Genomic DNA, 22,701 nt, shown 5'->3' with positions numbered 1-22,701 from the left:
AGTTGGGGCATTTCCTGCGTGAATATTTTTTCTGCAGGAGTGATCAGCAGTTGAACACATCAATTTAAAGGTTGAGTTCACCTTTGGGAACATGTTACATGTTCTACCCGATTTAAGGGTGGAACATGTAACATGTCCCCAGTTGCAGCCGCTGCCCGCTCCCCCTACCTGTGGCAGCAGTACAGAGAGAAGTTCCCTGTACTAGCTACCACTATTTGAAAATAGCACGGCAGTGCGGGACTCCGCCCACACAACTATGTCATGCAGGCACACAGCTCTGTATGTCTGAATGAACTGCAAGCCCCCGATTTCCATAGTGGCTGTTAGCTTGTAGTTCTCAATGTACTACCACGGCGCTGTGGTAGTTCATTTAATTTTCCTGTCAGGGAGTATTGGCTTACTCATACCAGATGTACAGGTAAGCCGATACACTGACAGTGTGCAGGAAACCTTCATGGCATGCTTTCCAGACTGGTGCAACAAAAAAAATGCAATTTTTTTTACCTGCAAAAAAAATTGCATTTATTTATTTATTTTTTTAAAGTAAATGTATCCTTTAACTAAAGCAGCAAGAATATACCACAAAGAACTCTGTGCCCCCTCTGGACTGACCACAAACAAACCTACACTTTGAAAAGCATCTCTTACAAGTCTGATTCCTACGACCTCTACCCTTTAATATGCCCCCTCTACTCTTCCATTTCATAATAGTATGCTCTGTTCTCAAATCTTCATTGGTTTACCCCTCTTCTCCACCCCAAAGCTTGAACATATCACCCTCACATCTACTACTGTTCTCACCTCCTGCAAGTACTTATCCCACCTGCTGACCCAAACACCAGAACAGGGAGGTATGTGCCCTCATATACATCCCACTCCCATCTTACTTTCCTCACCCTCCTTCTTCTCCTAACCTCTGGGGATATCCTCCAGAATTAGCTGCAATCCACTCAGTTTAATTTTAATTCCCCTGTTACCAAAAACCACCACCTCTTCTCATGTGCCCACTGGAATACCTGCTCTGTCTGTAAAAAGCTGACCTCTGTCTATTACCTTTTATTTCCCACTCCCTCAACCTACTTGAAATTACAGAAACCTGACTTCAAGCATCAGACTATGCCTCCACTGGACTTAAGTTCTTCCTACCCCTCTCTGTCTATCCTCTTCTTTCAAGGCACACTGTATTCATCTGTTTTCTCCCATTTATCGAAGGATTGCGTTTATCTATCGGCCTCCTGGACCAGTGGATTTCTTGATGACTTCTCTGCCTGGCTAACCTACTTTCTTTCCTCGGAAATACCCCCTATCATTTTTGGTGATTTTACATCCCCATTAATGTTAACAGCCCAGCTACATCCCAACTTTTCAATTTAACCTTATCTTTTGACCTAACACAATGGACACAGTCCTCCTCTCACTCTGATGGTAATACTCTTGACCTTGTTTTTTCCCATCTTTGCACTCCCTAGAAACACCCCTTTTCATCTCTCTGATCACAACCTCAGCACTTTCACAGTGTCTTGTCTTCAACCACCTATCTCTCCAAAACAGCATACAATTACCCACAGACACCTTTGCCACTTTAATCCTTCTCTTTTCTACTCTGCAACTGACCACCTCTATAACACAATCACATCCTTGTCCTGCCCTGACCTTGCCACTTCTGTCTACAACAGTTCAGTTTCATCCACACTGGGCTCACTTGCTCCTCTGACTACACAAAGTATCAGGCGCCGACCATTACAACCTTGGCAGACTGTCGACACCAGAAATCTTAAGAGACAAGATTTGTGAAGCGATTGTGGCATAACACCAATTCCCAGCAAGAATTCACCCTATATAAATCTGTCTTCTTAAAATACATATCCCCCCTCCATGCTGCCAAACAAGCGTATTTAGTCACTCTCCTATTGTTGAAATAAGCAACAGCAAGTAGCTTTCCATATTGTGAACTGTATATCTGCATTATACCTATCAATAGGTGGCACTGCAGTGTTATAATGTGCATTATATTGTAATGTATTTAGAGGAAGTGTTATCTTTCTCAGTGTATTTATTTTCTTATGTCCCCCTGTTTCCTGTTCCATGATAAAGACATGCTTTGCTATCCTTGATGAAAGTAAAGGTATACTCAATGGGCCATATTCTGAGTAAGGATACGATGGAGTATCTCAGGATACTCCATCGTATCTCTCTTTTTTGGCCCGTGTATCTATGCGAGTGATTCTTAGAATCATTTTCGCATAGATACACTTAAGATCCGCCATGTGTAAGTCACTTACACTGTCGGATCTTAAATGTAATTACTCCGCCCGCCGCTAAATGGCGTTTACGTTCAGGTCTCATTTGTTTATGCAAATGAGCCTGATACGCCGATTCCCGAACGAATTTGCGTTGCGTAACCGTCGCTAACGTCGTTTGCGTAAGCGTAAACTTACCCCTGCTATATGAGGGGTAAGTTTACGCAAGTCCCACGTAGGCCATGTTAAGTATGGCGTTGGGTCCGTGTCGTGTTTTTCCGTCGGCTACGTCGTTTCCCTAAGTCGTTCTTGAATACGACTTTACGTCAATGATGCACACGTCGGCGTCATTGCCGTTTTACGCCGAGAACTGGAGCATGCGCACTGGGCTATTTTAAGCCCGGCGCATGCGCAGTTCGTTAGAATCGGGGGCGCGCTTAATTTAAATAGAAGCCGCCCCCTTGGAGATACGCGTGGCTACGCCGGGCCATTTACACTCCGCCGCCCCAAACTACGGAGCAAGTGTTTGGGGAATACAGCACTTGCTCCTGTAGGTTGGGGCGGCGGAGTGTAAATGGATTACGCGCCGCCTGCCTAGAATCTTAGAGAATATGGCCCAATATGCATACAACAAGCTTCCAGTGAATCATTCAATAACCTGCTCTGCACAACAATAATACCCTGTCATTCAGTCCTTGTTGCTTTTTCTCTACTTTTAACTCTCTACTTTCTCCACCTCCACCTCCAACTCCACTCAGTAACTCGTTTACTGTTCATGAGATTGCCAATCACTTCAAAAACAATATTGATGCAATTCGTGGGGGCATCTTCACTGCACAGACATCTATTCCACTTAACATAACCTGTACAAAACCACCCTCAACACATTCGTCTTTTGACCTTTCTACTACCAAAGCGGTCCCTTATGTTTTCATAGAAGCCTATTTTACAACTATTTTACAACCTGTTCATTGGACCCTGTTGCCACTCAACTACTACGGTCACCTTCTTCTTCTTTCTTATGCTTCCTCACTCACATATTCAATCTCTCCCTCTCTACTGGCACTGATCACCCCCATATTTAAAAAGCCCTCACTGGACCACACCAACCTGAACAACATAAGACACAACGCCGTGCTTCCATTTACCTCTAAACATTTAGAACGCTTAGTCTACAAACATCTGAGCTCCTACCTTACTGACAACAACCTCCTTGACCCCTTACAGTCTGTCTTTCGCTTACTACACTTCACTGAAGCTGCCCTACTAAATCCCACTAATGATTTACTAACTGCTAAAACCAATGACCACTACTCCATACTCATACTACTAGACCTCACTGTGGCCTTTGATACTGCTGACCAAAGCCTCCCACTGCTCTCTCCTGGTTCTCCACCTACCTATCACAGCACTCCTTCAGTGTTACCTATAACTCTGTCTCCTTCTTCTCTACACTTCCTTTTTCTGTCATTGAACCCCTCCTCTTCTCCATCTACACCTCCTCCCTTGGTCACAGGATAAACTCTCATGTCTTCCTACACCATGTCTATGCTGATGACACACAACACTATCTCTTTACTGCTCACCTCACTCCTTCCGTCCCCTCTTGCATTACTAACTTACTAACTGACATATGAGCATGGATGTCACACCACTTCCTCAAACTCAATCTTTCTAAAACTGATCTCATAATATTCCCTCTTTGAAAAAATGAAAAACACTGAGAATAACATACAATGCCCTTTACAACTTTGCTCCGAGCTACATCACCAATGTTGTCTCCAAATATCATCCAAGCTATTCTCTCAGCTCCTCCCGAGATCTCCTGGTCTCTAGCTCCCTTGCCTCCTCCTATGCTCACTCCCAGGATTTCCCCAGAGCCTCTCCGATTCTCTGGAACTCTCTAACCCTATCTGTCTGGCTATGTCCTACTCTGTCTACTTTTAGGCAATCCCTAACATGCATCTCTTCAGGGAAGCTTATCCTGCATTCAGCTAATAACCAAATCTTCTATTTCTCCTATCAGTTCATCCCTCACAGTTATTACCTTTTATTCCACCAGCCCCTCCCTATTAGATTGTAATCTTGCAGGAGCAGGGCCTAACCCTCTTGTATTGAATTGTATTGTTGCTGTATTGTCTCCCTTTATATTGTAAAGCACTGCACAAACTGCTGGCGCTATAAAAATCCTGTATAATAATAATTAAAGTGGCAGTTCAGTATAGTACATGTATGCACAATCTGTTGAGAAAGTATGCCACAGAAACACATGCATTGGTTTAAAAAAGTGGCATGTAACTTTTCCACTGAGGGGTCCACAATTTGGCTCCATTGTAAATAGCTAGAATTTCTGTGTTGTGAAAATGTCAGGATAGAGACTGACTAATTCATTTAATATAACACAGCAACCAATTAGAAATCAAATTTCAGCTGTTAGTGTGAGCTTAATAAACAATGCTACTAGAAGTTGCTGAACATTAATGTTTTTTACATTGTGAGATTAAATACTAGTTACACATGTAGCGCCCCTTTACTTTCAGAAAGGACGCAATGTAAATTTAGGGGGGCAATGAGAGAGTTATGTTGCTCCCATTCTTGTTTTTGTCAAATCTGAATTGTTCTGTGGGTCAGTCTGCGTTCTGGGGGATGCAGTTCCATCTCTAGGCGGCAGTTGGCGCCAGAGGGGTCCAGGCGGAGCCGCTTCTTCCCAGCAGCCAATTGGAGGAGTTTTCCCTCGCGGGGCATGCTGGGGAGGGGTATTTTTGTGGCGGAGGCCGTTGTTCTGGGTTCTTCGCGGGTTCCTGGTTCCAGGTGTGGCACCCACCTTTAGGGTGTGCGCACATCACGGGCCCCACCACTATGGTCTTCCTGGCCTGGGGTCGCATGCTACGCAGAGTTCCTGACTCTGGGCCCTCCTGGCCTGGAGCAACCAATGCTACCAAGGGGCCCCAGTGACTTACTGGCTCCCCACCTCTATTGAGAAGATCCCAGGCTGTATGCTGTTTGGTGGGGGATCGGCTTGAGGAGAACCCGGAGGCAGGTTATCCAAAAGGGCTTGAACGAACCATCGGGGATCTGGTGACCGGACATTGACAGGTACACTCACACTGTCAAACGGTGACCCTGACGTGATTTAGTGGGAGGATTCGCTCCATCATTCAGCTTAACCTTGCACTAGGCCTGTGGCAGAGGTCTCAATATATAATCAGAGCCAAGTCTGTGGCAGAGACTTGTTCCTCCCAGCAACCTTAAGTGGCACTCTGGCTGCCAGGCCTGTGGCAGAGGTCTGTCCGGGGGCACTTCACCCACTCTGGCTGGAGTGGCGACGTGCTGATACAATTACAGAAGGCAGGACTGTTTTCCTTATCCAAAGCCTGATACTGCGAAGTTACTCTATTTTCATCAACCTTTCCTGTCTACCTCAAGTTGATGTTGGTCGTGTTGGGCCAGGAAAATAAAGCATTCAAAACCTTTAACTACAGATTGGACATTCGATTACTGCTCTGCTTCACCCCTAGACACTACATAGAGGTAACTTAATACGCCGATCCCAAATCAATTAGCGGCTCCTGAGGGGGTAGCGCTACGCACATTTTTTATTTTACCATTTAGATTGCTTTGTCATTACATCACTTCTGTTCTGTTCTTCTGGTGTAAGCTGATATTGGGCCCACTAATGTCATCTTTGTTCAGGACCCTATAATGTCAGTCCTCTCTCTGGAGCCTTTTTATTCATGCTAAGCAATAATTTACTTAAAATATACCAGGCTAGAAAAATAATGCAGCCTTTCCCAGGAGTGGGAAAAGCTGCAGAAGTGGGTACTGCTACTTCAGCATTTTACGACACTGCAGCCCATATTTATTTTAACACAACCCAACCTGAAACTGGTGCCTAACTTCCAGCTGAACCCTCCCTATTTATCACTGTAATGCAGTCAGGCTGTATTAATATATTCTCTTCTTTATGTGTATTTTTCCATTTTAACTGGTGCAACATGTAAATACCCCATGTTAGCAGCCCACTGGAAAGTCAAACTGCCGCACTTAAACACAAGCAGTTAACCATGTCTCCATTGGTCCAATATCCCCCCTGTGCACCAATCAACAGCATTCTAGCTATCTGAGCAGCACTGCTGATGGGAGCAATGTGCATGGGTGGGGGGTGGGAGGTATCAGTCCACTGTAAACCTGGATTGCCGATTGTGTGTGAGAGCAGCAGTCCAAGTTCCCAGCATGCTGCTAGCACCTGGTATTTCAACCTTTGCAGTAGCACTTAGTGTGGCAAAATGCACAGAAAGAAGAGCATATGTAATATGCTTCAATTAGGCTTTAATTAAGCACTCATTGGATCATTTGACTTGGTACACTTGTTTTTTAACCCTGAGCAGGTAGGGTTTGCGCATATCAGGAATGTGCAGTAAACATATCTTTATAACGCGGGGTGTGTGATCGAGTCCTATTATGGATACAGCACCTCATCCCAGAGTTGATTTAAAAAAAGGGAGGTTGGAAGGGTTGAGGGAATTATTACGGTGCAAGAATAGAAACCAGACAAATATATGTATATAACAAAAATAGAAAAATATAGGGACACTGATTCATTTTCTACTTCTCCCAAGGGACCTGTCTTTGAATTTTTGCTACAAGTGGTTATCCTTTATTGCTATCAGCTGTTGCCTGCTTGCATTTAAGCTATTCACTTGCTTTGACAATCCATATATACCTTGGCTCTTCAGTGCCCCTGCAGTTGTTTTAGTCTATTTCTTTTTTCTACCTTGATTTTATCACGCTTCAAGCCACTTCGCTTGGGTCCGGATCTCAACATCTACCCTGAGGGGTTTTCCCTGGCTGGCTGTGCATGAAGCTAGGACTATCTTATAGAGACGATCTTGTCCTAATTCCCCTGAAGAAGCCAAGTGGCGAAACTAGTAGGGTCGACACGATCGAAAAAAACATATCTCTAGAATGTGCTCCCACAAAATATTTATGCTCTCACTGTATACTGAACTAGATTTTATCTTGTAAAAATTGAATAAATATTTTTCTATTTTTGTTATATACATATATTTGTCTGGTTTCTATTCTTGCACCGTAATAATCCCCTCAACCCTTCCAACCTCCCTTTTTTGATATCTTTATAACATTAGTACATACAGGACTAAAGGAGAAATTAACACATATTTATATTGCCACCTAGCTTCACTTGGGCACAGCACAGCATATGTTGACTTAATACACAATTTAATTCATGGAACTTCAACCAATTAAAATTCAGGGGTAATTTTTTTAATTGAGTTTCCATAAAATTGCCCCTATTTTGGCACTGTCATTGTACTGTACTTGTCTGCTAGAACCTGGTGTCCCAACAATCAATAAAAAGGCATGGCCCAGCATTCATAGAAGGACAGCACTTCCTCTGCCCAGACCCGCTCTGCCCCTGCCTGCTGCTACAGGCTCGCCCCTGGCTCTTGAGGTTCCCAGCTGTGCTGTAAGGGTGAACTCTCATGGAGACTTTCATATAAGGGGGGAATTATGATGGGACTTTCATTGGTGGGAACTCTTATGTAAGGGTGGACTCTGATGGGCTCAAGTTTATTTGGAATTTCTTTGCTTTGTTTTACTGAAGCTCTTTCTCTGTTCTAAATCATATCATGCTGATTATAAAAAATCTTTTATACGCTTGTTTACATTTTATTAACTCATTTATAAACTGATCTTCTATTGAGAGCAGACTAGATTGGCCAGGGCTCTGTACCAAAGGAAAAGGAACAAATAGATATTTGGTAATAAGCAACACACATTAACACTTGTTAGGCACACACTTAAACCTGAGATGTTAACCCCTTAGTGTCATTAGTACAGTAATGTCACTAACAGTCAGTTAGTGTACACCCCCCCCCCCCAAGCGGCATCAGTTATTGTCAGATTGCCCACTGCATCACGGTCCCTAGTTGCTGATCATCCCCATTACAAAAAAAATAAACATTTAGGGGCAGATCCACAAAAGGATTACGCCGGCGTATCTATTGATACGCCAGCGTAATTTAAAATTTCCCACGTCGTATCTTTGTTTTGTATCCACAAAACAAGATACGACGGCATCTGGGATCGATCCGACAGGCGTACGTCTTAGTACGCTGTCGGATCTTAGATGCAATTTTTCGGCGGCTGCTAGGTGGCGTTTCCGTCGAAATCCGTGTCGAGTATGCAAATTAGCTATTTACGGCGATCCGCGAATGTATGTCCGGCCGGCGCATTTTTTTACGTCGTTTTCGTTCAGCTTTTTCCGGCATATAGTTAAAGGTGCTGTTATGAGGCGTACTCAATGTTAAGTATGGCCGTCGTTCCCGCGTACAATTTTGAAATTTTTACGTTGTTTGCGTAAGTCGTTCGCGAATAGGGATTTGCGTAGAATGACGTCACTGTCGGAAGCATTGGCTTTTTCCGGGTTTATTTGGAGCATGCGCACTGGGATACCCCCACGGACGGCGCATGCGCAGTTAAAAAAAAACGTTTAGGTCGGGTCACGACGTATTTACATAAAACACGCCCCCATCACAGAGATTTGAATGGCGCGGCATTACGCTGCCAAAGATACACTACGCCACCGTAACTTACGACGCAAATTATTTGAGGATTCGAAAAAAAAAAAGTTACGGCGGCGTAGTGTATATGCTGCGCCCGGCGGATTATTGCGCGAAGGTACGTGGATCTGCCCCTTAGTATATATACGGTACCATAGTTTGTAGACACTAGTATTTTCACACAAATCAATCAATATACACTTATTGTGATTTTTCTTTTTACCAAGGACATGTAGCAGAATACATTTTGGTCTAAATTTATGAAGAAATTTGATTTTTTTTTCATTGGATGTGTTTTGTAGCAGAAAATAAAAAAAGTTATATATGTATTTTTTTAAAGCTCTATTTGTGTGAAAAAGTTTAAAGTAGCACAGTGCTAATCAGCAAAAAAATTGCCTGGTCATGAAGGTGGTAAAACCTTCCTGAGCTTAAGTGGGCAATCCATGCATGATTGGGTATTCAAAGTGTAAACAATAGCAGTTTATTCAAAGAAGATTCTTAGGCCTTACCCCAGTTCAGAGACTTTTGCTATGCCAAGATGCATAGTCAGGAGGGTGACAGAAGTTTCTTTTTACAATAAGAAGTCATTCAGATGGGTGTATCAATCCTTACACCCATGCAAATGGCTGGCTTCACCCACAAGGAATGCACAGGTGTTCTGTGCAGCCACTTGCAGGCAACCTGTAGAAATCAATGACAAGCAGGTGATTGCACGGACCTGCACAAATCTCCAAGCACATCATCCGTGTATATCTGTATACAGTCAGGGATGCATGTGGAGATCCATGAAGGTCTGTGCAGCCACACGCTCAGAATTGATTTCAACAGGCTGATGACAACTTGCTTCACAGAACACCTTTGCATCCCACAAGGGTGAAGGTAACATTATGCACGGGTGTATGGATCAGTTCACCAGTGTGAATGAGGCATTAAGGATTGTTGTAGTGGTCCCTTCAGCCCAAGCCTGCATAGTGGTGTACTCCCCAGCCAGTCTGCTTTTTTCATGTTTGTAATAATTGCAAAAAAAAAATTTTTTAGGTCATGTTTCTTATTTAAGGCTCCATTGTCAATACCTTCAATATGGAACCAAAGGCCAGCTTCGAGACAACCTACATTTCTGCTTATGAACACACACTATATCTATACATTTATATATTTATTTGTAATATTTTAACATATTTACTCCCCCCAAACTATCCCACATGTTATAAACAATGTCTTTGAAACCTTTAACATGAAAAGTGCACAAAGTATGTTTTTTAAGTAGGTTCAGTAGATGATGGAAGTGTGAAATGTCCTCTTTGGTTAGACAATGGCTCGAATGTTTCAGAAATGGCTCCCATCACAACATCTGGACATATAAATCATCAATGTCAATTTGTAATTATGATGAAACGAAAGCACAAACTGTGGTATTCTTCCAGTCCTCCAAAGTCAAACGTGTCCCGTTCGTGTTTTCTGCACTTAAATAATTACTTATCCGCTGTGTTTAGAGCAATGGCATCATGCTACAAAAAAGTGCATCTCTAAACAAGTCCACATGTATTCATTGTCATATATATGTGGGCAAGAAAAATGTAACTGAGCCTTTACTTTGGTATTAAATAACATTTTTTCTTTACAAAAAGTATTTAGAAATAAAGCTATGTATAGGTGATGGGACTGAAAAGGTTAAGTCCCCTTGTCTTTTAAAATATGTTTCACCCCCACTCATAAATAAATAATGTCTTTCTTGGTCTCTCTTCCATGCCAAGATCAATATCTCTTAACATCTTACTTATTTTATTACTGCTTTTGGTTTTCTGAGCCTGATTGAAAGTTGTTCAGAGGAAATCTTTGGTTTTGCTTAAGTGTCCGTGACATTTAATCATGACTTTCCTTGCAGTTTAATTCCAACCAGTCAATCAGTTAATCCACTTCAATTGATTCTGTACTCTCCGTTATCGGCTTGCACTCATTGGGCATCCTCTGATGTCGACTCAGCTGTGTAGCTTGTGTGAAGCTCCTCTCGCACCTCTCACACCTACAGGAGACAAGAGAGAAAGAATAAGACCATGGATCCTCGCTTTTGGGTGTCAGAAGTTTTCTCACCATGTCTAATAGGAACAGACACTCAAAAGTGGCTTCAGGTTTCACTATCCCTAAAGGTTTAATTGGTGGCTACTAGCAGTGTCTTAGTGACTATGATAGGGCATGGCCCATCTGATTCAGATCAGAAGAATCTGTCAATAGAAAGGGGGAAGGTGATTTCTCTAGAGAGGCCTGTCTTGTCCCTGCACTGATCACTGTCACATCAAATAGATAAAGAACAAAAAGAGATTTTTAGGAGAGAGCCATCAAAGAAGCAGCCTGTCTGCGGTTTTCTGCTCTGTAACCTCCAGAAAGAAATTGATGACAAATAGAATTTCACCTACTGCTAATTTAAAATCTGGAATTCAATATCTGAGGTCCTCAAGGGCAGAAAAGTGAAAAAAATAAAAATAAATAATATTTATTGAAAAACAACTTTGATGTGATTGTTCTTAAGAATGTCTAATGCTTACATTATATACATCCTTTGAAGGACAATTCACTGAAAGACTATTTTCTATTTCTCAAGAAAAAAATACAAAAAACAAATAAAGATTAGAAAACTATTGGACATTTATCATCAAGGTGACAACAATTTCACAATGAGTTTGAACAAAAAGAACAAGGGAAAACCATCATTAACTAGCATTTGGAAAGGATTATTTGACCTATAAACTTTTATTAACCATTGTTATTACCATTATTATTATTTTTATTTTTTTACTTTAAACTTTTTATTAGTTAAAAAATAAAACATTCCGGTAGTAGTAAATACATTTAACTTGGTATTACATTTCTCGTTATATAAGTCATATAATAACATACAATTATAGAGTATGCAATGGAACTGCAAAGAGAATGAAATTGGAAAATAAAAATTGAAATATTAAAAATTGCAAGGAGACAAATATTGGTCATGTGGTTGGAAACCCTTTTCTGCCTACCCCTAATGAGAGCTATCTGTAGGCGGAGCTTACAAGGGTTAAGGAGATACTCATGGCAAGGTGGTTTAAACCATATGACATTCAATCTTATAAGAGTTCACAGCTTACAATTCTTTAAATATTTAGAAGCTCTCGGATTGCTTAACCATTCCTGACAATTATTTTTAAATCTATTAATTGTAGAATTTTTATATGCCAATAATATTGAGATTCGGTATTCAGTCTAATGATAACATTCGACAGGTTGGGAGATTCGGTAGATTTCCACATGCTTGTAATAATAAGCCTTGCGGCTGTTAGAATATGTGCTACTATTGTACTAAAACATGGTGGGTAAATATCTATATTAATCCCTAGTAAGGCCATTGCTGCTGTTAGATCTATCAGATTACCTGTAAGGTCCGCTAAGAAGGAGGAAATAGCGTTTCAAACACTTAATATGATTTTGCAAATCAAAAAGTGGTTTGGAGATTGTCTATTTGTTCATTACACCTCTGGCATATAGGGGATATGGAGGGGATAACCTGTAAGGGGTCAAGTACCATCTGTTTTTTTGTGAATTATCCCAATATTCAATACACGATGAAGCTTTATTTGTTATTGATAGTGGTTTCTTCCATTGTTCCCATGTAAATTTCTGTGATAGATCTTTTTCTTTTTTATTTATATTAGGGTTTTTATTATTTGAAGTGGAGAAGAGGAAGTTGTAGAATAAAGTATTTCCTTTCTTTTTTTTGGTAACTTTGTTCTGTTAGATATTGCCATATTTCTGTTGGGGATATTTATGTTAATAAAGTTTATATCTTTTAAACAGGTATTTTCCAATATTTTATTTTTTACTATGTTCTTAAAGTATACTGGTCATAATTTTGGTAACCTTGTTTTTACCACTCTTTTGTTGATATCTGAATCTTACAGTAGTCTATGATTCTTGAGGGTAATGGTACTTTTGTGTATAAAATGCAATTTTTTGGTTTTAGATAGGATATGTTTCCATGCTATTAGGGTTGATTTATTAGAAAGGTTTGACATTATTTTGGGTATTAAATAATTAGCCATAGAAAGTGCATATAGATCGTGTCCTACAGTGATTTCCTTTTGTATACTTGTCCATAATTTATATGCTTGTCCATAATTTATAGTTATTACCGTTATTAGATTATTTTTACTACTACATATACTTATTTTCATCACACCAACATCCTCTATAACACAGAAGAAAGTGAGAACAAAGTAGAATTATACGCAGGACATTTAACATACACAAACTTAGGAATGAGAACCCCTTCCCTAAAAGTTTTGAAACCAGAAGGAAAAGGGATAAATACCAAAGGTAAGGAAGTTTTATTAAATACACAAGATGTATTGGAAATTGTCAATGCAGTGATGGGAAACATTAGTGTATAGCAGAGGGTGAAAGCTGGTGTGTGAAAAGCTAGTTACAAATCTAAAATGAAAAGAGTATATTTAAAGACTGGTAAGGCTGCTAAATGATTATTGGCACAGTATGTGGAAGGGAGTTCAAGAGACTGGGATAAACATGAGTTAACCTCTGCAGATGTTAGTTGGAAGAGATGACTCGTGAAAAAGAAAGAAGTTTGTGGGCGGAATGTAAGTTCCATTTGGGTGTGTACTTGAGATTGGAGACTGTGCACATTGTTATTTTGTTTCTGTTTGGCATTATGTTAATAGCTCAGTCCTAAATGACTGATGGGACCAGTTCTCCAGGATGGTCACCATCAGATGAGTAAGGCCTCGTACACACGATAGGTTAACCAGAGGACAACAGTCTGATGGACCGTTTTCATCGGTCCAAACCGATCGTGTGTGGGCCCCATAGGTTATTTAACCATCGGTTAAAAAAAGCCAACTTGCTTTAAATTTTAACCGATGGATTCCTAACCGATAGGTCAAAACCGATTGTTAGTAGGCACAACCATCAGTTAAAAATCCACGCATGCTCAGAATCAAGTCGACGCATGCTTGGAAGCATTGAACTTCGTTTTTTTCAGCACGTCGTTGTGTTTTACGTCTTCGCGCTCTGACACGATCAGTTATTTAACCGATGGTGTGTAGGCGCGACGGACCATCAGTCAGCTTCATCGGTTAACCGATGACAATGGTCCTTCAGACCGTTCTCTTCGGATGGACTGATCGTGTGTACAAGGCTTAACACCCAATACATTTCTGAATCTGATATTGCAAGAGAGATCAAACTTTGTTTCAGATGCCGATAAGGCCACCCATGACCTTATTATTCTTTGTTGCCATTACTTTCTGATAGACGCCCAAATTAAATTTAAGTACATTATTGTCAGAACAGGGAGGATGTAAAATTAAGAAATAAAGGCAAATATTGGCATTAGAGTACAATTTCCCTGTTTTTTTTTTAAGTTACTGCGTAAAAGACAAGGGGGGGGGGGAGTTGAAGTCTGCTAAAGAGTTCTAGGTCCTGTACAGGCAGTCCCCGAGTTACGAACGCAATAAGGTTTGTTTGTAAGTAGAATTTGTGTGTAAGTTGGAACACTGCGTTTGTAAGTGTAACTTCCGCCTGTGTATGGATGTGGGATGTTCCGGGCACGCAGTTTTGTTATCTGGGGCTCTTCTGGCCATGCAGTACATGTAGTACTGCAGTGTGGGATGTGTTTGGGGCTGCAAGATAGCTGCTCGGAGGTATCCAGGAACAGCGTGGAGCACAAGCGGTTGACATTGAGGTCCATTCTTAAGTAGAAGGTGTTCGTAACTCGGGAACTGCCTGTATAAACAATTCCAATCTGCTTCTCTGAATAACAAATAAAGAACATTTTAAATAAAACAGCAGATTTTTTTGTGGGACTTTGATGGTGCACATTATGTATTTTGGAAACCTAATTTTTTATCTAAAAGTTTCTAGACTCAGATTAGGCAGAATTATTTGCTGTTTGTAGCAGTATTATGTTAATCATAAACAACAGGTCTTTCTGAATTTAAGGTTCAGACAAAAATACAGACATTTAAAAGAAAGCTCCTTTCAAGAGTGTGGGTGAGCTTGAAGAAACTGTCAGTGATTGAACTATAAATTCAGTTGGTTCCAGACCACAGCTATTATATCGTTCTGAGGAAATGTAAGACATTTTTGTGTTCTTAAAATTGTCTCATATTTCCAGCGCAGAAGGCTACTTTGTACTGTAGGTCAGTGCAACCTGGCCAATGCATGTCAATGGCAATAAATTGTTTATAGGATCCAACAAGCATGTGAAAGTTAACACAACATTAAAACTTGTCATGCATGCGATCAGTTTCACACTATATTCAAATTATTTTAAAGAGAGTTGACAGAGATATGCAAACACATATTCTAATGGGAGATATATACACATAGGGGGAGATTTACTAAAACTGGAGCGCTCAGAATCTGTCGCAGCTGTGCATGGTAACCAATTAGCTTCTAACTTCAGCTTGTTCAATTAAGCTTTGAGAATAAAACCTGGAAGCTTATTGGTTTCTATGCCGAGTTTCGCCAGATTTTGCACTCTCCAGTTTTAGTAAATCTCCCCCAAAGTCTTCAAAATAAAGTCAAACAGTAGCTTGAGTAGTTTTTTGGACTGTTGGATAAAATGTTTGCATACAATCACCACATATAGTGTGAACATGTCCTTAGCATTTTTTAAAACTGTACTTCTATCTTATGTACCGTATTTATCAGCGTATCACACGCACAGGTGTACAACACGCACCCCAACTTTAAGAGGAAAGTTTCAGGAAAAAAACTTTCCACAGCCCCCTGCATATTAACACGCAGGCACAGTTTACCCTCTATTTTCAGGATAAAAAAGTGAGTGTTATACGCCAATAAATACAGTAATTTGCACTGTTCTGACAGATAGCGTTCATGTGGCATTCATATACCTATCCTATCCTACACTTTCACACAGACACTATATGGCCAAATGTACGTGGACACCCATATACACCTATATGTGGTCCATTCCAAAGCCATAGGAATTGTTATGGGTTTGGCACTCTCCTCTGGGACTAAAACATCCTCCACTCTTCTGGGATGACTTTAACAAGAGTTTGGAGAGTTCCTGTCAAAATGTGTGCCTATTTAGTCAAAAGAGAATTGGGGGAGGGGGTACCAATGTAGGAGGAGAAGACCTGCCTCACCGCTATTAATGGCGTCAGTCAGGGTTCTGTGCTGGTTGCTCAAGTTTTTTTATCGCTAACTGTATAGAACCATATCTATATAGACCTAGCTTTGTGCACAGGGAAACAAAAAAAATGACTTTCCCCAAGCTATTGCCACAATGTTGAATGTACACAATCTATATCTAAAATATCTTTGAATACTGTAGCATTAACAGCACCTTTCAGTGGAAACACTTTAACATTTTTGGGGAGTGTCCACACAATTGTGACATATACTGTACTGTAGGTATTTGTCAGATGTCTGCAAACTTTTGGCCATATAGTGTACTGTACATATAATCCCATCTATTGCTAATCAACGTTTCTTTGGTCTTTCATTAAAGAAGAACTCTCATTTTAATGTTTCCCAGGGGACAACGTAAAATAGTGTTTTGTGTAATTTTCCTATGTACCTTATATGCCTTGCTACTTGGTTGTACAGGGTGCCCCCTCCCTCCCCCTTAGTATTCCAATAACTTAGCTACCAAGGAGATAAATACATTGGTAGCTGGCACTTTTTTTGGCTCCAGGACAAGTGGTGGCAAGTGGAATTCTGGTTGAGGGAGTGCTGACTGCCCCTTCCCTGCATCCTTCTTGTTGGTGCTTGCCTTGGAATGATGCTGAAAGCTGGAGACAAACATTGGTTATAAAGCTGCTGTCTCCTTGCTAGCTATGTTGTTGGAGCTGGTCCCCTGTCTAACCCCTTCACTAGGCTTACAAAGCACATGGGACTAAATAATACATGTACTGGTGACAGAATACTGCATACAATTGAAGTAAGAGTTTTTCTTTAGGGTCTGTTACACTAGTTTGCAGACCATTACAGATTGTGAACAACTGTGTCTTGTGACTTTTATTTAAATAACTGCTGTATTGCATGAAGTGGACAGGTCCGCTTTAAGGTTTTACTTTATCAGTGTTTGTGCTCAAACCTGCACAAAATATATTGTATTTATAATGCATTAGAGCATTCTCTGGAATATACAGCTCTAGATTTCTGGCTATATATATATATACCCAGCTAGATTTCAGAAGCAGTTAAGTATACTGCATATAAATAAGTTGTATTTTCCTTGATTGTCTCTGGGAATATTCTTAGCAGCCAACTCTACTGTTAAAAACTGCACTGTGATCTTGACGAATGTAAAATGTCAGCATTAATGTATCAGACCTATCAGCTCAATGAAAATAACTCAGAAGTATTGATTGTCTAATGATTTTTGGTGTATTCATTAACGTCTATGGGCAGATCATCCTCTCTGAACGCCTGGAGTGCTGATGACACATTAGTGTATTGCTGATTGTTTATTAGAAAACTGATTAGTTAGTGGATTGGTGTACCAAAATATACTACCTTTTACTGCATGATAAACTTGGAATAGAGGCATTTACTACATTTACAACTTTCTTAGTGCTTAAATGCCATTACACAGTTCAGTATTCCCTTTCCCTTAACTCCTACTGCACATGCTAAATTATGAATAGGATTTATGATCTCTGTGACCCTCAAGACTGCACATATTTTTTCTTGTGTATCAATCAGTAAAGTGCTGCGTAATATGGTGCTATATTTGGTGCTATATAAATACTGGAAATAAATATCAATGTAGTGTAGGAACAGGTTAAGGAACCTGGAAGCTCTTTTGTCGCACATGGTGATTCCAGGAGGAAGTACACTACCAAATTGCAAAGGTGGTTCTGGCCAGCTCAGTGGATTGCTTTAAGAAAGGCCTGGATACTTTCTTAAATGTACAGAATATAACTGGGTACTATTTATAGGTAAAGTTGATCCAGGGAAAATCCGATTGCCTCTCGGGGGATCAGGAAGGATTTTTTCCCCTGCTGTAGCAAATTGAATCATGCTCTGCTGGGGTTTTTCGCCTGCCTCTGGATCAACTGTGGGTATAGAATTGGGTATATGGGATTGTATGATATTTTTTTTTTTATGGTTGAACTGGATGGACTTTTTTCAACCCGACTAACTATGTAACTATGTAAATTGCTGGTATCAGCAAGGCCAGGAGGATAGAGCTGTAATATTAGGGAGGGGGTAATTTATGAATCTCTATTCTAATTATATTCTAATTATAAGATCAGATTGTTTAAAGCAGGGGTGTCAAACTGGCGGCCCTCCAGCTGTTCCGAAACTACAAGTCCCATCATGCCTCTGCCTGTAAGAGTCATGCTTGTAACTGTTAGCCTTGCAATGCCTCATGGGACATGTAGTTTTGCAACATCTGGAGGGCCGCCAGTTTGACACCCCTGGTTTAAAGTGTATGTAAACCCAAACATTTTTTTATTGTTTTTGATGTCACAATGTAGAGAATAAGGTTTCCTATCATCTGTGCCCAGTCTTGCCACACAGAGTTAATCCAGCTCTGAGCAATCCTCTTTTTATTGTTCAGGGAAATAAAACAGACTTCCAGATAAAAACCAAAGTCCTTGCTTGAGTGACAGGTTATTTACATATCTCGTGCACTGCTTGCAGACATACACAGCTTCTGTAAAAAGTGCTCAATTCACATCCCCCTCCCCTCTTCCCTCCAGCTCTATGTATATTCTGATGGCTGTTGCATTTTCTCATGGCACTGAACTGTTACTCACCCCATATTTTGAAAACATTTAATCAAAACACAGGGGAGGGGATGTGAATTGTGCACTTTTTTTCAGAAGCAAGGACTTTGGTTTTTATCTGGAAGTCTGTTGTATTTCACTGAACAATAAAATATGGTTTTTGGGAATTGTTGTCTATCATATTCCTCTCTTCAACCTTTTTCTGAATCTTAATTTGGATTTGGATTGAAAATGTTTTGCCCTATGGGTAAGTTGCTTGCCTAGTAGTGATCATGTGATGTATTCTCATTTAACGATGTATATGCATCTTACATTGTTGCGATAAATTGTTCTTCCCTTCTCATTCTTCGTTTTTCCATGTAAAAATGTTTATTTAAACATATAAACTTGTTAAAAGTATGTTTATTGTGCATTGAGCATGTCAATTGATTATTGTCTCAATGTTTTGACTTTTTATGTACAATTATTTTTCTTTCCTTTATAGTATTTCCTGTACAAGCTCCTGATGAAGCCCTGCTCGGGGCGAAACATGTTGGGCATCCTGTGTACAGTTTTTTTCTGTGGCTTGTTCTGAAGCCACTCATATCCTTATAGGATTAAAATGTGGTTGTGTTTACTTCCATTTTAATTATGTATGTAAAAATCAAATAAATTATGTATTTTTCTACTTGATTTATTTTTTCTTGGAGACACCGTTAAAGTCCCTGGGTTTGTTACCCCCCCTCCTCCCATTTTATTTTTTGAATAAAATATGGTTGCTCAGAGCTGGATTAACTCTGTGTGGCAAAACTGGGCACAGATGATAGGAAATCTTATACTGTACATTGTGACATCAAAAAAAATCCATCCAGAACCATTTGAGGTTTGCTAGCATCTTAGGAAGTACTTATGCACCTGTAATAAGCCACACCCTGGTGATAAACCCCATTCCTTCAAACTACTTCATGACACTATTGTATTGTTCATCTAATTTCAGAAAGTCACAAAACATTGCTATCCCATGTCCCATACCCTCTTCCCTCTGTAAACTGGACCTGGAAGTGGTCAGGTCTCTTCAACCCCTGCACATCATCACAGAATAGAAGTAAACACCCATGACTGCTTGCGACTGATGTCTATTGGTGGTGACAACCCTATTAGTCAGGACTCCCACTGTGATGGTATGTCTCTATGTAGCTCTTGCAGGGCAGGTAAGGGTGACAACACTGCCTTCATTTCAATAGAGGTGGTCTAGCTTTTTCACCCCATCACAAGAAGTAGGAAAATCTGCACTGGTCAGGTGGGGTCAATGGGTAAGTTTGTGGGGGGAGCCAGAGGAAACAAAGAAAACACAGACAACACTTATAAAGCTTCCCAACATTTTTTTTTTTCAATTTAACTATAGTTTTACTTTAAATCAATGATATAATTCTTTTTGGTCACGTTTACTAAATGATTTGCAAAGTCCTCAAGCATTTAACATACTTCAATTTTTTCTCATTTTTTTCACTTTTGATATGAATCCTTTATTTTACAAGTATATTTTAATACAGGGTGCTATCATGGCACTGATAGAACATTTTGAATATTCTAAAAATAAAACATAGCAGTATCTGTTTGCTTTATGTCTATGTTTCTAAATGAAAGGTTTATAGAACTGTACAAGGCAAGGAGGGAGAGAGGATTAGTGACTCCTCAGAATCAATGTTGTGTAATTTAAAGCGGAGTTCCAACCACAATTAGCATTTTTTAAATGTATGTCCTTTCATCCTGCGTTTTTATAATATAAATCTGGTCACTTACTATTTTACAATCCGCCGCCGATCCGCATAGATATTAAAAAAAGATAGTTTATAAAACTATGTCTACACCGTTGTCATTTTGCTTGTGGGCATTGTGAAGCCTACAGGCACTTACTTCCTGGAAGTCTTGGATGGGGAGTGATAATTGGACAGCGCACTGCATCCTGGGAAATGATGACACACATTTCCCAGGAGCATTAGAGGGAGATGATGTCAGAATCCTAGGTGGTTTCAAAGGCAGGGGACCGCATAGCAACAGGCATTTCCAGATGAGTAAAAAAAAAAATTTCCTTTTTTTTTTTCTTTTTTAGTCGTAAGCTACAGTTTAAAGCAAAATTGTTTTTTTGATGGAACCTCCACTTTAAGCATAAGCTATTGAGTTCCATAAGCATCACTTTTTTTTCACCAGAGCAGATTACCCTGGTAAGCGTGTCAAAAAAAGCTTAAAGTGGTTGTAAAGGCAGAAGTTTTTTCTTTATCTTAATACATTCTATGCATTAAGATGAAAATCCTTCTACAGCAGCCCCCCTGAGCTCATTTAGATCCAACGGCGTTGCAGGAGTGTCCTGGCTGCCCGGGACTCCACTCCTCTTTGGCTGGGAAAGCAGCATGGTGCTATTGGCATCAAAGTCAGTCAGCCAATGAGGATAGAAAGGGGGCGGGCCGGGCCGCAGCTCTGTGTCTGAATGGACTCAGCTGGGGTGCCCCCATAGCAAACTGTTTTTCAGTGGGGGCACTCAACAGGAGAGAGGGGCCAGGAGCACCGAAGAGAGACCCCAGAAGTGGAGGATCCGGGCTGCTCTGTGCAAAACTACTGCAAAGAGCAGGTAAAACAAGACTTTACAATCACTTTAAGATGGCCCAGAAATCCCAGTGTGCTTATCTCTTACCTCCTCATTCACAGAAGCTTTGAAATGTCATATGTTTATTGTTTGAAAAAAAAATGTTTGCTTCCATTATTTCTTGCAGATTATGTGACATGTAGGAATCCCACCATGCCCTGCCTTGCTTCATCACAGAAGAGGACCCGATATGGCGTATTTACTCTTCTGAACTAAACCTCCCTCATTACTATACTACTTTGCACCCACTTTCTGTACAATCTGACTGGACAATTTCCTTTAGATCTACCATTTGCTATGTAGTGCAAGGCCCTGTCTGATTTGATAGAAATTTAATACGTTGTTCAGGTGTGTCCCCTATTCCAAAGTTCTGGTAAATCTAAAGAAAATTGTACATAAATTGTACAATCTGATTGCATAGGGTATGGCCAGCTTTATACAGGTACATAGGAGGGAGTGTCAGGCCCCGTTCACATCTCTCTGTAGAGGGAACTCACATTCCCACATGCATTTTTTTTTGGGCGCTTTGAGGCATTTTCACTTGTTATGCAGAGGGATGCCCATTCACTTGAATGATCTGCCCTCTATACGATAACCACTCCAAAGAAGCTCCAGAACTTCTTTGTACAGCAGAATGTGGTCCATTTTTTACCATGTTTTTTTGGTATATTTGCAGCGTGTTTACTGCAATGTAAAGCAAAGCATGCATTTTCTGTGCAGTTTGCCTTGCATTCCAAAACGCACAGATGTGAATGAAGCTTCATTGTTTTTGTGTAAGCAAACCAATTTCATTTTCAGGCCTTGTTCACACCTAGTGTAGTGGTTGCGCATGTTTTTGGCACATTTTCCCTGTGACACCCATAGGGCAGACTGTTGATTCTCAATGGGCTGCACTACACGTGGCAAAGTAACTCATGGGACATTTTGATGTGTTGCAGGTTGCATGTTTTCTACTGTGTATTTTGCTGCGTTTGTCGCTTGTTTTTTCACATGGCAAAATGTGTGTTTGCCTAAAGGTTTGGAGTGCCGTTAACAATTAATGGCACACAAAGTTCATCTAGTTATTTTAGGGGTATAAAGGTACAACCACATACACTATACAATCTGATTTTACAATCTCTGTACGATCTAATTTATCTTTAGCAAAACGATATAATAGGGGGACACATCATCTATCCAGTCACTCTGTATCCAATCAGGGAGGCCCTTGCACAACATAGTTGATGGTAGGTCTAAAGGAGAATGTACAATCAGATTGTATATTGTATGGTGAGCTATACAGAACCCAAGACATCCTCTTTGCAATACTACTGCTCTGATTCACATAGGCTGTTATCTGATCACTCAGCTACTGCACACTCTGCCAAATGAACGTTCTATGCAAGATGAAGGTAAGGTAGAAAAAAAATCAATCACTGGCTGTGTATTTAGTGAGAACGGTGATCACTGATTGCATTGGAAAAATGTTCACCTGCAAGGGAGGGCAGATGCAGGTTGTG

The 22,701-nt window shown here is 40.3% G+C and overlaps 1 protein-coding gene across 1 annotated transcript in view; it reads right to left on the bottom strand.

Annotated features, from left to right (window-relative positions):
- Positions 1 to 9,961: 9,961 nt before the first annotated feature.
- PRDM6 (PR/SET domain 6) overlaps positions 9,962 to 22,701 on the bottom strand; it is a 184,243-nt gene continuing 171,503 nt past the window's right edge. Inside the window, exon 8 of the mRNA XM_040344333.1 lies at positions 9,962 to 10,847. Coding sequence (XP_040200267.1) covers positions 10,733 to 10,847 — 115 coding nt within the window. The 3' untranslated portion in view covers positions 9,962 to 10,732. The remainder of the gene's footprint in view (positions 10,848 to 22,701) is intronic.

The sequence above is a fragment of the Rana temporaria genome, chromosome 1, assembly GCF_905171775.1.
Source record: "Rana temporaria chromosome 1, aRanTem1.1, whole genome shotgun sequence".
NCBI lineage: Eukaryota > Metazoa > Chordata > Amphibia > Anura > Ranidae > Rana > Rana temporaria.
This window is presented reverse-complemented; position numbering and strand designations above follow the sequence as displayed.